The sequence below is a fragment of the Sesamum indicum genome, linkage group LG12, assembly GCF_000512975.1.
Source record: "Sesamum indicum cultivar Zhongzhi No. 13 linkage group LG12, S_indicum_v1.0, whole genome shotgun sequence".
NCBI lineage: Eukaryota > Viridiplantae > Streptophyta > Magnoliopsida > Lamiales > Pedaliaceae > Sesamum > Sesamum indicum.
The window spans coordinates 1,321,394-1,338,794 of NC_026156.1; the positions used below are offsets into that span (position 1 = coordinate 1,321,394).

General features: G+C 36.6%; 2 protein-coding genes across 3 annotated transcripts; both read right to left on the reverse strand.

Annotated features, from left to right (window-relative positions):
* On the reverse strand, window positions 313-6,440 carry LOC105174951 (ABC transporter C family member 3-like). Its single transcript, XM_011097218.2, has 10 exons — window positions 3,673-6,440; window positions 3,435-3,521; window positions 2,726-3,355; window positions 2,437-2,601; window positions 2,014-2,308; window positions 1,705-1,919; window positions 1,313-1,618; window positions 1,157-1,220; window positions 819-1,058; window positions 313-726 (listed from the first exon to the last, which is right to left on the reverse strand). The coding sequence occupies exons 1-10, from the start codon at window positions 5,989-5,991 to the stop codon at window positions 620-622; spliced, it is 4,428 nt and encodes a 1,475-aa protein (XP_011095520.1). The 5' UTR covers window positions 5,992-6,440; the 3' UTR covers window positions 313-619.
* LOC105174952 (ABC transporter C family member 3) lies at window positions 7,502-13,460 on the reverse strand. 2 transcript variants are annotated; one of them, XM_011097219.2, is made up of 10 exons: window positions 10,988-13,457; window positions 10,754-10,840; window positions 10,041-10,673; window positions 9,720-9,884; window positions 9,219-9,513; window positions 8,892-9,106; window positions 8,495-8,800; window positions 8,336-8,399; window positions 8,005-8,244; window positions 7,502-7,919 (listed from the first exon to the last, which is right to left on the reverse strand). In XM_011097219.2, the coding sequence occupies exons 1-10, from the start codon at window positions 13,400-13,402 to the stop codon at window positions 7,789-7,791; spliced, it is 4,551 nt and encodes a 1,516-aa protein (XP_011095521.1). In that variant the 5' UTR covers window positions 13,403-13,457; the 3' UTR covers window positions 7,502-7,788. The 2 variants fall into 2 exon arrangements, with proteins under 2 accessions (XP_011095521.1, XP_020553867.1); XM_020698208.1 differs by lacking the exon at window positions 7,502-7,919 and having other exon boundaries at window positions 8,054-8,244; window positions 8,358-8,399; window positions 10,988-13,460.

Below are 17,401 nucleotides of genomic sequence, written 5' to 3' on the forward strand. Positions count from 1 at the left end.
AAATACTTAAGAGGGGTAAAATTGTTCAATTTTAAAAAGTATGAGTGATTTTACTAATAATGTAAAACATCAGTACCATACCAAAATTGTACTATTGCCAAAATTTTAGGGAAAATAATAAAAAAAATTAAATAATTAGGAAAATACCCCATTTTTTGAGAAGTTAATTTTTTAGGCAAACCGTTTAAACAAAGAGGATTGTGTCATAGAAATGCTGTTGATAAATTATTTTAATATATATTTGCTATTTTAAAAATTATTTTGCCAAATATGGAACCCTATAATACTGGGGAGGGGTGAAATTGGAAAATTCCAAAAACTGGTGGGCCATTTTTCTAATAATGTAAAATATCAGGGCAATACTGAAATTTTGTCCAAAATTTTACTATTGCCGTATTTTTGTAGTGCATTGTGGAAAGCATTAAAGTGGTATGGTGGAGATGCCAATTCCAAGTGCAGGGGAACCTGTCCAATCCCTTGCATTCATGTCTACTCTCTTGTGCTCAAAAAAACTTAGCTCAAATATGTGAAACTAAACATGAGCCCATCAAAGAGCTCAGACCACATTGAAGTAGTTTATGTACTGGCTCAAAACCTGCTGCATCAGCTTCTTTAGATCCTATCTAGAACTACTTGATCTCATGCTGTATTCTGCGACGAGCTTTGCAAAGAAGGACGATTTGTCCTCCAGCAACTTATCCGGAGAATCATATTCCTTAATACGTCCTGCACCGGAGGAAGAACTAGGTAAGTACCAAGAAAGTTGCAGGATGAAACTAAAGATTGTGGCGCTAACAAGACAAAGGGTTCTTGCATACCATTGTCTAATAATAAGACCATAGCGCTGTCAAGAACAGACGTTATCCTGTGTGCGATTGTTATGACTGTGGAGTCTGAGAAGTGTTGTTTCAGCGTTTGTTGAATGAGGTTATCAGTTGCTGTGTCAACCGATGCTGTGGCCTCATCGAGCACCAAAATCTTGCTTTTCTTTAGCAGCACGCGGCCTAGACAGACTAGCTGCCTTTGGCCGACACTCCAGTTTTCTCCATTCTCAGAGACTGAAATGTTTATTTGGAATTTAAGAAAAGGGAGATTGTGAATGATGTTAAACGAGTTAGAGAAACTTGAAATGCATCAAATGGTCGATGAGGTAAACCTGAAGAATCGAGCTTGCTCTGCTTCTCCCGAACTTTATCTCCAAGCTGGCATTTGTCAAGAGCCTAAAGCCAAGAACAATGTTCAATATTAGTGCTGAAAAGAGACTGTTCCTTTCAATCAAATGATGAATCTCACTATTTGTTTGCAGACCTACCTCCCATATCTGTTCGTCTGTGTACTCTTCAAGAGGGTCGAGGTTACTTCTAACTGTCCCCTCAAACATGGTTGGTTCCTGAGGAATTATGCTCAATCTTGATCGTAAATCATGCAGTCCAAGAGACAAGATATTGATACCATCGATTGATATTTGTCCACCAGCTGGTTCAACAATGCGGAAGAGGGTCTGGATGAGTGTCGATTTACCACTTCCCGTCCTCCCTACAATTCCAGTCTTCTTCTCCCCAAAGAAGGTACATGTAAGGCCATGTAACACTAATGGCATGTGTTGAGCATATCTGACCTATAAATAATACTCAAATCCTTTTACAAATAGCCAACAATAATCCAACAAGAGGGGGATTTTAATTGTAACAGAAAAAAACCCACCTGAAGATCTTGTATACTAACTTCTCCATGTGTTGGCCAATGACTTTGTGGCCTATTTGATTCTACAACAAGAGGTGGTTCGCTTGCAACAGAAGAATACTGAAGTATTCTTTCAACAGATATGATCTTCGTTTCCATGTTAGAAAGAGTCCAAACAATCCATGACTGTAAAGCATTTAAACTAAGCCCATACGTCACTGCTAAGCCAGCAATACCTGCATCAGAAATTGAAGAAAAGAAGATAAACAGTTGGTTGTGTTTGTAGTTTTAAGAAACTTTTAGCGCGCGAAAAACTTGTGATGCACTTACTTGGATCCACTGTTCCCTTTGGTAGAGAGATCAAGATACCTAATGCAAAAGCAAAAGTTAAAAGAGACAACATATCCACGCGAAGAGACAGCCATTCCATTGCAGCAGCACCATGGAATCTTGGCCGAGCATATCCATCTATCAGATTCATGCTTAGATCACGGAAGTTGAATTCCTGATCGAAACTTCTAATTGTTTCTGCCCCTGAGAGTGTCTCAGAAAAGTGTTGTAATACTGGAGCTTTGTACAGCCCACACAATCGAGCCAGTTCTCGTCCCGACGGTACGTAATATTGCTGCAGACGAGACAATGCTAAGCTACACAGCTTTTCTGATAGAAGATACTTTTTGCATGGTTAATTATGTTATATGAACTTACAAGACTACAAAATCACATAAATTATTAATTGACAATAGAGCATACCTCTAGCCATATGCAGATAGCTAGGACTGGAATAAAAATGAAAAAGACTTGCCATGCTACTTGTGACACAACCCCAATAATTCCAAGAAGCTGTATGATGGCAAAAGCAAATTGCCCAACTAGATATGCAAGCTCCAAATCCACTGTACTTTGGTCAGTAGATGCCTGTGATAGAACAACCTTGGTTAATTTTGAAGTTACATAGCATCCTTAATGCATTAATAACGAAATTTTCAAAAGCAAAGAAAAAGGAACGGATGAGCAAACAAGCGAGACTGAAGTTCCTTACTCTGTTGAGAATTCTGCTACTTGGGGTGGAATCAAAGAAAGACATGGGTGCACGGAATATAGATAAATGCATTTTTTTAAAGAGTATTGTGGTTGTCTTGAAGCTTGCTGTCACAAGGAGCAAGGCTCTGGCCAAAATGCAAAAAGAGCTTCCGATTGCCAAAGCAATATAGACAAGCATAAGAGTAGAGCTTGCAACAGGAGGTGCCATGTCTGTAGACACAGGGGTTGCCGAAGCCAACCAATAATTGCTTCCAATTTGAAGTAGCTGAAACAGACTCTGTGCGAGCAAGATAAAGGGTACAAGAAGTCCTCTATATGCCGTTGTGATGTAACTCCAGTAAACAGAAAATCCTACTCTTCCTTCCTCTCTTTCTTCTTCTTGGACAAGCTGCCCACTTTTCTCCTTATAATTATCTACATTATTACCGTCCTGAGATCCCTGTTCTTCTGGAAGTTTCTTAGCATATGCATCTCCACTTCCCTCAGGACTTGCTGATTTCCTTATCCCAGTTGGATCGATTGCTGACATAGCTTCCTCATGTGCACCAACAAGCTTCTTGAAATCACTTCCGGATTTTAAAATATCTCCATACTTGCCGATTTGGTAAATTTTTCCATCTTTCATAACCTGATGGAAAAAGATTAAGTTTTTGTGACCTGGATGGAGGATTAGCAAGCAATAAACAAAATAGACATGGAAACCTCACCAAAATGAGGTCTGCAGCTGGTAAGAACTCCATTTGATGAGTAACATAGATAACGGTTTTCGAGTCCAGAAGACCCAAGATACACTCCTGCCATTGGAAGAATAAAATACAGGACATGTAAAGATGTTTTTCTCTAATCAACGGAGCCAGGAAAGTAAGAAGAGCATCATCAAGATTATGCATGAGACTTTAAGGCACGACATAAATAATACTAGCAACAAGGAGGGATGGTGCTTACGTTGAACAGATGACTTCCTGTGTGGGCATCTACTGCACTAAACGGATCATCAAATAAATATATGTCAGCATCTTGGTACAGAGCACGTGCAATCTGTACTCTCTGCTTCTGACCACCGCTCAAGTTGATTCCTCTCTCACCAATAATTGTTTGATCACCAAATGCAAGAATCTCCAGGTCTTTCTTCAGTGAGCATGCATCAAGGACCATATTATACCTTTCTCTGTCCATTTCCTTACAAAACAATATATTTTCTTCAATTGTTCCACCCCGTATCCAGGGTGACTGAGCAACATAAGCCTTTGTTCCGCTGACCCTAACAGTTCCAGATAGTTTCTGCATCTCCCCCAAGATAGAGGATAGTAAGCTTGATTTGCCTGAACCAACTGTGCCACAAATGGCAACCCTCATCCCACGAGACACTTTAAAATTAATATCCTCTAATGTTGGTGTAGGAGATGATACATTCCAGACGAAGCTCCCATCGGTAATCTCTAATGCTATCTCAGAATTACTAACTGGAAGCTTCTCTACAACATCTGGCTGCAACTCATCCAAGGAAAGGAATGATGCAACTCGATCAAGTGAAACCCTAGTCTGAACAATCATGGATACCAAACCAGGAAGGCTGTAGATAGGCTCTTGAAGAATTCTAAAGGTTGCAAGTGCAGATAGTATCTTTCCAGACTCTAATGGAATTCCCATTAGCAGACAAGCACCAAAAGTCGACACAGACACAAATGCAGGGGTACCCCAAAAGACAAATGCAATTATAGCTGTTGTGTAAAGATATTTTCTCAACCATCCAGCCTCAGCATTCCTAAGCTCGATGATTTTGGACAGAAATTTCATCTCCCTAGCCTGAAGCTTTAGAATCCTCATGTTTTTCAAGACTTCAGTTGTTGATTTCATTCGTTCATCTTTAGATTTCATAAGCTTGTCCTGAAATTTCTTCTCCAATTTCCCCAATGGAATATTTACTAACATCACTAGAATAGTTGCAGCAAGTGTAGCTAGCGAAGCAAGTCTAAGAGTTCTATATAAGATCATTAATGCCAAGGCAACATCTAGAATGATCGTCCAAGGATCATGCACATACCAAGAAAAGTCACCTATCCTCTCAGCATCAACAGCCATAAAATTAATAATTTCTCCAGTGGTACGCCCCTTCTTAGATTGAGAAGAAAGACTTAATCCCTTGTTATAGATTTTAGAAACCAGTGCTGCCCTAGCCCTATATCCAGCCTGTTGCACCTTGAGATAATATTGTCTCTGTGCCAAGCACTGCAAAACCTTTGCAATAGTAAATGCAGAAACTAATATATAGCCCTCGTTCCGGACATCCTGATGACCATTTAAATATTGAACAAAGTAGTCAATGAGGTAAGGACCAACATACGAAGCCAACGTAAATATAATCACGCAGACAGCAGAAGTTCCTATCTCCCACCGGGTGGAGTAGATCAATGCCTTTGCAAGCATAGTTGCAGTGACTCTATTGCTTTTCACTCTACCAGACTCCAACTTATCATTAAAAACTGGATACGTCGTTCTAACAGAGTCAAAAGTTGAAAGCTGAGGAATATCCTCTAAGTCAAGTCTTCTGTTATAGCCAAGAGAAACCAGAGGACCCACCCAAGAGAATGTAAGTGTACTAAAAATACCAGCACTTTCAAAAGGAGTCACTGTTTCGTCCCCTCTGGAAAACTGATTGGATTCTCTATCATTGGTATCACTACCATTCAACAGCGGTTCTTCAAGGATGGTAGCTTCACATTCTCCATGAAACCCAAAATAACAGAGGACCAAACCCATCACCAAAGAAACAATATCAGATGCCCAAAACAGAGCTGACAAAGTTTGGTACTTCTTGTAATAAAGGATGTCCATTGCCAGGCAATAACAAGACACTAAGACAAAAGCCCCCCACCAAAGTCTCAAAACAATAGGGAACTTCGTTTCACTTACATTCTGAAGCTGGTTTTTCAAGAAACGTGAGAGATAAAACCAAGCTACTGTTTTCACTCCCAAATCCACCAAAATCACAATCTTTTCATCAGACCGACCGTTGGTGTACCAATAAAAGCAGTAAAATACGCATAACGCGAGATTAAAGAAGGAAAGACTCAAACAAGAATACAGGGTTGGTCTGTAAAACAAGAGCCTTGTGTGCCTAACACTCTGTTTCTGACCTTCATCACCATTGCCTCGAATTTTCTCGCAAACCCATGATACGATTGCGCCAAGCAACAAAATCAGATGCAAAGAGCCGGTGAACAAACGTAACAAAGACGGGTTCAGGAGCAAATGACTGGCCATCGTCTCAAACCAAAGCAGTCCAGCCCAAGACAGAAAAAAACAGTCTATATACCCGTCATGAAGAATGATGCCATTCTTTCAAAAGCTTCCGTTGTTCTGTTCGAATCAAGAATGTCTCTGGGTGGAAGTCAATCAGCTTTCCTCTAGTGATCACGTATCCTGGTGCCGAACGAAGAAAACCAATTGTCTCCTAGTAAACTTTTACTAGGAGACAAAAGAGAAAAACGGTTTGTTGTTGGTTGACGAAAATCTGGATTTCTACAAAAGCTGGTGGCCGGGCCGTCGCCGTTAATGAGGGACACGACTGAAAAGAAGAAGTGATCAGAGTGACGGGCTAAGGTGGTGGGCGAGAATGATATTACGGAGCGATCAATGGCGCAAGAATCCTTCATCGACCGGCCGTTTTGTAGTTGGCTCTGCTTTTCGTAGGCAGGAAGAGTTGGGCTCTTCTTTTTTTCTTTTTTTTTTCTCTAAATTAGTATTTTGAAATATAATTTATTTCTCAGTATTTTAGGTGTAATTGCATTTTTAGACATATATTTATAGTCATTTGCTATTTTAATCCCGTAACTTATTAGTTGCTAGAGTAATATTTCAGTCTTATATGCTCTTTATTTTTGTAATTTCGAGATAAAATTGATCAGAATTTTCAAAATTAAATCGGAAATTGATAAAATCCACCCAATTTTATCCTATAATTGGAAAAATTATAAATGTACAAAACTAAATTGCTACTCTAATAAATCACATGATCAAAATGCCAAAATACCATAATTACAGAACAAAAAACGTGTTTAAGTCAGTATTTTGTTTCCTATTTTTTTTACAATTTAATTTCCGATTTACATAACTTTCTTTGTTCTATAATTGCTCCGTTGTGCTTTCTTTTTCTGAAAAAAAAGTTTAGAAAAAATGAAATAAAAACTTACGAACTCAGTAACAAAATTAGCGTTCAAAACTAATCATGATTCTTTCAATATTTGTCAATTGTATAGTATTTCATATAGTTTTGTGAAAAGTTTAAAAACATCTCATTTTCAGAACAAAATTCATGACAAAAAGTTTGGAAAAATTGCAAGCAAGTCATGTGATATTATAATTGAGCAAATTACTCCACTACGAAAAAAGAAAAACAATTTACCCTTCTGTAATTATAAAAATGCAGCGATTTACTTTCCTATATTTTCAAAAATATCATGATAGGTCTGCATGTTGATGAGTAGTTTCAGAAATTCATCAACCGCATATTTCTAGCGTGGGATATTGATGTGATGTTAAAGCTTCTTGCATCTCACTCTGGACGTGGATTGGATTTTCTGATACAAATTATATCTCATTTTCTACTCCATTTAATATATATACACGTCACGTGCATAAAATCTTTTCTTAAATAAAGTACAAATGTCATCTATATACAGATGACGTGCGTATGTTAAGTGAAATAAGAGATGAAATACGATTTGCAAATGAAAATTTCGATCCCCTCGGAATGTACTTAGACACGAATCCATTAATGAGATAGTAAAACTCATGAAACTTTATTGTAGAAATAGTGTACATGAAATGATGATATAAGTACAACTTTGCAGCCAAAACTTGTTGAGATCTGCTGTTGTAGAGGCCTAATGATGAGAGCTCTCTTTTCTTCTACTTATTTAAACCAAGGTGTAACGAAGTCGTCCGCCACGTCGAACGGATGTCGTCTCCTGAAGCCACAGGGTTGAACTTATGTGGAATTTCTGGCAGGTTTTCGTCATCATCGTTCTGTTGGAAAGTTGAACGTAAAAGCTGTAGTTCTCATACTCGGACATTTGAAAGATTTTCGAAACTGGAACTTGATCTCATGCTGTATTCTGCTACGAGCTTTGTGAATGATGAAGACTTGTCCTCCAGCAACTTTTCTGGAGAATCATATTCCCTAAGAAGGCCTGAACCATGGATATAACCGAATGAGGAACGAAATAACCAAGTGAATATCAAGAAAGTTTGACGTAGGATTGAGGGGTGGAGTACCGTTGTCTAATAGTAAAACCATATCGCTGTCGAGTACGGATGTTATCCTGTGTGCGATTGTTATCACTGTTGAGTCAGTAAAATGCTGCTTGAGAGTTTGCTGGATGAGGTTATCGGTTGCAGTGTCTACTGATGCAGTTGCCTCATCGAGCACCAGAACCTTGCTTTTCTTTAGTAGCACGCGCCCAAGGCAAACTAATTGCCGTTGACCAACACTCCAATTCTCTCCATTCTCAGATACTGAAATGATGGTTAAAATTCAAGAACACGATTAGTAAACTCCGTATGTACTAAAATAATCTGGATTGAAAAACCAGTCAACGAGGTAAACCTGCAGAATCGAGCTTCCCTACCTTTTTCCGGACCTCATCACCAAGCTGGCATTTATCAAGAGCCTGAAGCAAAGGAAGAAAATTAAACAACGTACATTCAATTGAAAGAGAACCTATTTTCTGAATGCTATAATTAAGCCTTAAGGCCCTTAACACACCTCCCATATCTGCTCATCCGTGTATTCTTCAAGGGGATCCAGGTTACTCCGAACGGTGCCCTCAAACATGGTTGGATCCTGTGGGATTATGCTTAATCTAGACCGTAAATCATGAAGTCCAATAGATGAGATGTTGACACCATCAATCAATATCTGTCCAACGGTTGGTTCAACAATGCGGAAGAGGGTCTGAATAAGAGTTGATTTACCACTTCCTGTCCTCCCTACTATTCCAGTCTTCTTCCCTCCAAAGAAAGTACATGTAAGGCCTCGTAACACGAACGGCATGTGAGGAGCATATCGAACCTAAAAATAATTACACCTGATTATGGTCAGCAAAAAAACCTACAATCATTGAGATAATGAACTATTTGAATGAAGTCCAGTGAAAAATCACCTGAAGATCTTGGATATTAACTTCTCCATGTATTGGCCAATGACTCTCTGGCCTGTTTGACTCTACTACAAGAGGGGGTTCGATTGGAATAGAAGTGTACTGAAGTATTCTCTCAACTGATATGATTCTATTTTCCATGAAGCAAAGATTCCAGACAACCCAAGCTTGCAACATATTTAAATTAAGGCCGTATGTCACCGCTAACCCAGCAACACCTGTACATATTGAGAAAAGAAGAAAAAGATTTAGCAGCTTATATGGTCTCGACAGACTCATCATGGAAAAGGAGAAATTGACAAATATGATATACTTGTAGTTAACACTCACTTGGATCAATAGTTCCTTCTGGAATAGCAATCAGGAAAATCAACGAAAAGGCAAAAGTCATTAGAGACAAAACATCCAAACGAATGCACAGCCATTCCATGGCACCAGCAGTATAAAATTTTGGCCGTGAATATCCATCTATCAGTCTCATGCTTATGTCTCGGAATCTGCGTTCTTGATCAAAACTTCTGATCGTACTCGACCCTGAAAGCGTCTCCGAGAAGTGCTGTATAACTGGAGCTTTGCATACCCCACATAATCGGGCGAGTTCTCGTGCTGAAGCTATGTAATATCGCTGCAGGAGAAGAAGTTAGCCAACCACAAATATGTATGCAAAGGCATGTTAGCGTCTGAACAAGATGGAAAATGAAAAGATAGTTACCAGTCAAGGCAAACACGGAAAGAAGCAAAAAATACTTGAGCATGATTTAATCAAATATCAACAAGGGGCCAAATAACATTCAGTTTTAGGAAGAGCAGTGAATTGGAACCAGAGTTTACCTGCAACCATATGCAAATAGCAATCACAGGGATAAAGATAATGAAGACCTGCCAGGCAATGAGCGACATGACAGCGATAATTCCTAAAAGCTGTATTATGGCAAAAGCAAATAGCCCAATGATGGATGCCATGTTCAAATCCACAGTACTTTGGTCTGTAGAAGCCTGGGAAAGAACAAAAATTGTCAAAAACATTCTTTAAGCTAATAGTTGCTCTGGGATCAGGAAAAGTTTCACTCTATACTCTATAATTTAAAAAGGTGAACCAGAAAAGGAAAAAAGAAGTTATTGGGAGAGAAGACAAAAACAATTTTGACGTACTCTATTGAGAATTCGTCCACTGGGGGTGGAGTCGAAGAAAGACATGGGGGCACGAAATATGCAAAGATGCATCTTGTTAAAGAGAATATTTGCTGTCTTGTACCCGATTGTCACAATGAGTAATGCCCGCGCAAAAATACAGAAAGAACTTCCAACTGACAAAGCAACATAGACAATGATGAGCGTCGAGCCTTGGACGTGAGGTGCCACATCCTTTGACACTGGAGTTGCCCAAGCCATCCAATAATTGCTTCCAATTTGAAGTATTTGAAAGAGAGCCTGTGCCAGCAATGGAAAGGGGGCAAGAAGACCTCCATATGCTGTTCTGATGTATTTCCAGTAAACTGACAATCCAACAGTTCCTTTCTCTCTTTCTTCTTCTTCAACAAGCTGACCCTTTGTTTCCCCACTGTCATCTACTTTATCATTTCCACCATTTTGACAATCCTGTTCATCCAAAACAGACTTAGCATTTCGAGAAATCTCCTCACCAGCAGCTGCTCTCCCAGCATCTATGGAATCCAGAGCTGATAAAGCCTCCTCGTGAGCACCAACAAGTTCCATGAAGTCACTTCCAGATTTCAGAATGTCACTATACTTGCCAGCCTGTTTAATTTTTCCATCTCTCATGACCTGATGATTAAAAAATTAGGTTAATATCACCGGATTGAGGTTTGGTGGAAAATACAGCAGTTCAGAGGTGAAGCGCTCACCAAAATAAGGTCTGCAGCAGGCAGAAACTCCACTTGATGCGTAACATAGATAACAGTTTTGGAATTCAGAAGCCCCAGAATGCACTCCTGTCATTAGAAACAAATGTGACAACATGACAGAATAATTGGATTTAAAAAGGCACAAAAAGGAAATGGAGAAGTGGTTCAACAATTGCAGTCATCAAGAGGATGATAGCATATATGATAGTGAAAACAAGGAGCATCGGTGCTTACATTAAAAAGATGAGTTCCTGTGTGTGCATCCACTGCACTAAATGGATCGTCAAACAAATAAATGTCAGCATCTTGGTAGAGTGCACGTGCAATCTGTATCCTCTGCTTCTGTCCACCACTTAAGTTGATTCCCCGCTCGCCAATAACAGTCTGATCCCCAAATGAGAGAATTTCCAGGTCTTTCTTCAGTGAACATGCTTCCAGGACCCTGTCATACCGTTGTCTGTCCATCTCCTTACCAAACAGTATATTTTCTTCAATCTTTCCACTTTGTATCCAAGGTGACTGAGCAACATAGGCCTTTGTTCCAGAGATCCTAATAACCCCAGATATTTTTGGCATTTCCCCCAAAATACAAGAAAGTAAGCTTGACTTGCCAGAACCAACTGTGCCACAAATCGCAACCCTCATACCATGAGAAACCCTTAAATTAATATCTTTCAGTGTAGGCCTAGGAGATGATACATCCCAGGAAAAATTTCCATTGATTACCTCAACAGATGTATCAGAACTATTAGCTGGAAGTTTCTCTACTACATCTGGTGGTAGGTCGTCAAGAGAAAGAAATGATGCAATTCGATCAAGAGAAACCTTAGTCTGAACAATCATGGATATTGTATCAGGGAGGTTATATATAGGTTCTTGAAGAATTCTGAAGGTTGCAAGCGCAGACAGTATCTTCCCTGACTCAAGTGGGACTCCCATTAGCATACAAGCACCAAAAGTCACCACAGACACAAATGTAGGAGCACCCCAAAAGACAAACGTGCTGACAGCTGAAGTATAAAGATATTTTTTCAACCAACTTGTTTCAGTATTCCTAAGATCCATAATTTTAGATAGGAACTTCAACTCCCAAGACTGAAGTTTGAGAATTCTCATATTCCTCAAGACTTCAGAGGTCGCCTTCATTCTTTTATCTTTAGATTTCATCAGCCCGTCCTGAAATTTCTCCTGCAAACTTCCCAGTGGAATATTTGCTAACATCACCAGGACAGTAGCAACAAATGCAGCTACGGAAGCAAGCCCAAGGTCTCTATATAAGATTGCCAATGCCAGGACAACCTGTAGAACAACCATCCATGGATCATGCATGTACCAACCAAAGTCACCTATCCTCTCAGCATCAACCGACATGTAATTTATAATTTCCCCTGTTGTTTGCCCTTGCTTCGATTGGCACGAAAGAGTCAATCCCTTGTCATAGACTTTGGCAACCAATGCCGCCCTCGCCCTATATCCAGCCTGTTGCACCTTAAAAAACCAATGTCTCTGTGCCAAACACTCGAACAACTTTGCAATGAAAAAAGCAGAAACTAACACATAGCCTTCATTTTTGAAATCTCTATGTCCATTTAAGTATTGAACGAAAGCGTCAATGAGGAACGGACCAACGTAAGAAGCCACTGTGTATATGAACACGTAGAGAGCAGATATTGCAATTTCCCTCCAGGTGGTGAAAATTAATCCCTTCGCCAGCATGATTGTTGTGATTCTGTTACTTCCTCCACGATAAGACTCCAGCTTACTGTTTAAAATTGGAAATGCCCCACCAGCAGTATCAGGATTGTGAAGCTGAGGAACATCCTCCAGGTTCAGCGTTTTCTTGTACCCAAGGGATATCAAAGGACCCACCCAAGAGAAAGAAAAGAGACTATAAATACCAGCTGTAGCATAAGGAGTCACAGTCTCATCCCCTTTGAAAGGTTTGTGAGACTCTCCACCATTAGCAGCACTACCATTTAAAAGGGGTTCTTGAAGAGTGGTATCTTCATCCATTTTCTTACCCAGAAACCCGATATAAGAGAAAACTAAACCCATTACCGAGCAAACAATATCAGAGACCCAAAACAGAGTTGACAAAATATGGTGTTTCTTGTAATAGAGAAAGTCCATTACAAGGCAATAACAAGATATGGAGAAGAATAGCCCCCACCAAAGCCTCAAAGCAAGCGGGTACTTGGTTTCCCTCGAATTCAAGCAATGGAATTGCAAGAATAGATAGAGAGCTAACCAAGCTAGTGTTCTCACCCCCAAATCCAATAAAGTCAGAATCTTTTCATCAGACCAACCATTTCTATACCAATAAAAGAGGTTCAATACGCATAAAATGAGATTAAAGAATGAAAGACCCAAACAGGAAAACAGAGTCGGCCGCCTGTAGTACAAAACACCAACGTGCCTGACATTGTGTTTCTGGCTTTCATTCCCATTGCTCCTAAATTTCTTGTAAACCCAAGAAAGGAACACGACAACCAACAAAACCAGGTGCAAAGAGGCGGTGAAGAAACGCAAGAAAACTGGGTTAAGGAGCAAATCACCGCCCATGTTTTCAAAAGAGAAGGAGCGGGACTGAGAGAGAAAAACTGACATACCCATCAAGAAAGACGATGAAGTTTTGTGAAGAAACTCCATATTTGGGAGTAGTCAAGCGTGGTATTGTGGAGTGAAGGTCCAAACCTCGGCAGAAGGGTGTATATATATATACACACCACTGACTAAGAAAGAGATGAATGGAAAAAGAATAGACTTTTTTTGTCTTTTTATTTATTACTTTCTTGAATTGGAGTTCAACAGTCTTGGCAGTTAGCTCATTACAGAGATGAAAAGTCAAAGAAAGGGGATTTCCATTTCCTTGGGCAGGAGAAGCCGTGGTGGGCAAGACTCATTTGACAGAGTTAACAGCCTCCGTGGATTACATTACAGGAGCGGCCGGGGACCACTAGATATATCTGAGATCCTTGCAGATGCACGGACTCTGAACATCCTCATTACGTTTGGATTAATGTTTGGAATGATTTTGTTTTGGTGTTTTAGAGAAAAAAAAACAAATAGAGATGAGTAAGTATGTGTTTTGAAATAAATGGTATGTTTAGATTTGTATTTTGATATAATATAAAATAGTGTAAAATAAGTGGTATAGGTTTGATGTTGGGATAGATAGGAGTTACTGTTCATTGTCAAATCATATCTTTGAATATATATATTTTAGTAATATATATGTATATGTATATATTATTTTGTTTGTTAGTGAAATATAATATATATATTTATATTGAGAGAAGAATAAAAATAATAAAAAATTAAATTACATAGCACACCTAGTGGAGGTGTGTAAAATACAAAACCAAACAAGATTTTCTGTTTTGACCCATCTTTAAGATGAGCCAAGACACAAAACCAAACATAGTGCCTTTGTTTCCATATCTGATTTTCTTTTCTCGTTTTTTTTTTTTATAAAAAATAGTCATAATCATATACATATATATATATATTATATAAGTGATAATTATATTTATAAATTAGAATCTATTTACATAAATAACTACTATTATTCATGCAATTATAAAAACTGTCTTACCAGCCAGCAGGATAAATTTATGCTATAATATTGGTATTTTTTCAAGTGTACATGTAATTTTCAAAATAAGGCGTCTGTATAAATAATATTGATATTTTTAGTGAATGTATGTTATTTTTCAAAAGATATAAATAATATGTGGAAAAAAATATATATTAGAAGTGTAGACATAATTATTCATAAAAAAATAATTATTTTTATAAATTTTTAAGTTTATTTATTTATATATATTTAAATAAAATAGTTCCACGACTGTATGTATTTTTCAAAAGCGCCCATCTCAAGGTATTAATTTGTAAGCAGTTCTTTGAATTGTTAGTTTTGTCGTTATGGCACGTGGTCCCTAAAAATATATTATAAATAAGAATAATATATATAAATCAATACATCACATTTAAAAAATAAATAAAATTAATTTAAAAATATTATCGATACAAAAAGAATTTGGAATGAGTAAAAATTTCATATTAATATAGAAAGATAGTATTAATTATATAGATGAGAAGAAGAATTTAAATAGGGGTGATTAAAAATACATGAGGACAATTTTGGTAATTCAAAAAATTAGTATCCCAATGTAAATAACCGCTATTTATGAGTAAGTATAGAAATATAGATATAGATGTTTATCATAATCGCGATTTCTATTCGCAATTTTGCCTAGTTTTTTTAATATTTTTCAAAAAACAGTAATTTCATAATTTTTTATATTTTTAAATAATTTCCATGAGAAAGCTCGGTTCAATTTACATATATTTAAATTAAAAAAATCCATAAATGTTTATGTTATCTATGTTTTCAAAAGCGCCCATCTCAATATATCCGAAGAAATATAAGGAAAGAGACAAATTTTCAATGTCATGTTCCACCAGAAAGCTCGGTTCAACGATAATTACGTTCCTCTCTATTTTTTATATAATTATACGTAAATTTTTATAGTTTAAAAATTATATCTAATATTTTTAATTTTTATTTTTATTTAATAAAAAATTTTATTTTTAATTAAGATTTACTAAATTTTTTGAGTAAAAAAGCTGAATGAAATCGATATATCTGGATTGACTTATTACTTATTTATTACAGGTCAAATAAATTTTTTGTGACTTAACTGTTCTTATAATGATGAAGATATACTTCCTTACATGCATTAACGTGTGCATATGTATAAAGGTAATTTTGTCTTAAAAAATATTTATTTGACCTACAATAAATCAGTAATAAGTGGTAAATATAAATTTTTATCCAATTTTTCTTATTAGTTTCATTAAGTTCAGTGATTTTTACTAATCGGAGGACTTATATAATAGATAAAAATAACTATCAGGAGTCTTAGTTGTAATTTTTTCAAATTATATAAAATTTACGTGTAATTACATCAAATTTTAATGGAGAAGAAGAATACAATTATCCCATTATTATATCATAGGGATATTCCATCTGTATTGGAAATATAATTAATTTTTAATATCATAATATAAATATTAACCCAAGACCTAATCAATGCAAATCCCTCAAAATCTCCGAAATAAATAAACATAATGTCTTGATAATTAGATTATTTGAAGTGTGATGTGATTGATAATAAAATCCATCCATATCTCTATGTTTTGATACGCATGTGATTTCTCTATATCATGTGGGTACATTTCCTATTCCATCAGTTCTAACCAAAGGTGAGCAAATAAATTTAAAATAAGTACTGTATGTTTAATATTGTGGTTTATAAGATAAAAATTATTGTTTATTGTCAAATCATATATATATATATTTATGCTAAAATAATTAAAAATATTCCAACATAGTGTGAGTTTCCGTTCTCACGACAAATTTGAGTATAAATTCCCATGATTAATTTTTCACAAGTTGGAGGATAGCGACGCAGGCAGGACCACGTTTTGTATTAGGTGGTGTGGCCTGCAAGCCATTTCCATATGTGTGCTCAACAAGTATCCAAATTTTTAATTTATCCCTCGTGCACCGTTCATTATAATTTATTAGCAAAAAAATAAGTTAATAATATTTTTATACTTATAAGAATATAAATATAATATGAATATAAAATCAAAAAGGGTATAATTATAAATAAAATTATATATGAATTAATTTAAAATAATTATATCTAATTAACGACTATTATTAAAATAAAACAATGACAAGCATTAATAGAGTTGAAACTTATAAGTTTAGGGGTTGAAGTGGGTCTCATCCACTCCACTCCCTGTTTGTACGTCAAAATTGTGGAAACATTCACATCCATGTAATAAATGGACCATACTGCAATTATTAGATTGGTCTCAAAATGGAAGCACGTGATGTTGAAGATGTTCTCCATAATAACGCCATTATTGCATGATCATGACATAAAGTTAGCAACACACTATATGAAATACAATACTAATTTTAAAATAAAATATTATATTACACCAAAATAGAATGCGTAAGTCATAAAAGACTTTGTTATGTATGTCTTAATTATAAATGATCACATCATTGTTTAAAAACGTACACATATCTTCCTAAAATTACATATACTTCCTACAATGAGTTGCCACACGAGATTAATTGTTATTTTATGAAGATATTTGTAAATTTTTAAACAACGATTAAGTATTCATAATTATAATAAATTTTAAAAAAATTTATTGTAATTTACCTTACATAACTCTTCTATAGAATTTATTAATATCCGAGCTCATTAATTTACCCCCATCTATTTGAATGATCGGTCTTAACTCAGGAGGAAGAATTGGTAATAGACACAAAACCATCCATTCTGGTTCTATATTTGTTCGAAGAAAATGCTTAGCCAATTCCATGCGTCTAACCAAAAAATCCTTTCTTCTTCCAACCTTTCGATCTTCCCATTCATTCCCTGTGGTCCCTTCTTCCCCTAATTCTTTCCATTCTACCAACGAATTATCTAGAATAATGCGTAAATCTTTTTTTGAAATGTTAATTAATCAAAGGTCCAACTGATCACCACGTCTGTATTGTAAATATGCAGTTACGAATAATCCAGCCAAAGTAATAGGAATTAGACCTAACACGATTCC

What these genes read in the sequence shown, in the direction of transcription:
- LOC105174951 (XM_011097218.2), bottom strand. Translation starts at nt 5,991, where the DNA reads ATGGCCAGTCATTTGCTCCTGAACCCGTCTTTGTTACGTTTGTTCACC. An exon ending in CAGCTGCAGACCTCATTTTG is followed by an intron (nt 3,356 to 3,434) that starts GTGAGGTTTCCA and finishes TTTTTCCATCAG; the next exon opens with GTTATGAAAGATGGAAAAAT. An exon ending in CAGACGAACAGATATGGGAG is followed by an intron (nt 1,221 to 1,312) that starts GTAGGTCTGCAA and finishes TCTTGGCTTTAG; the next exon opens with GCTCTTGACAAATGCCAGCT.
- LOC105174952 (XM_011097219.2), bottom strand. Translation starts at nt 13,402, where the DNA reads ATGGAGTTTCTTCACAAAACTTCATCGTCTTTCTTGATGGGTATGTCA. An exon ending in CAGGAACTCATCTTTTTAAT is followed by an intron (nt 10,841 to 10,987) that starts GTAAGCACCGAT and finishes TTCTAATGACAG; the next exon opens with GAGTGCATTCTGGGGCTTCT. An exon ending in AGGGAAGCTCGATTCTGCAG is followed by an intron (nt 8,245 to 8,335) that starts GTTTACCTCGTT and finishes CCATCATTTCAG; the next exon opens with TATCTGAGAATGGAGAGAAT.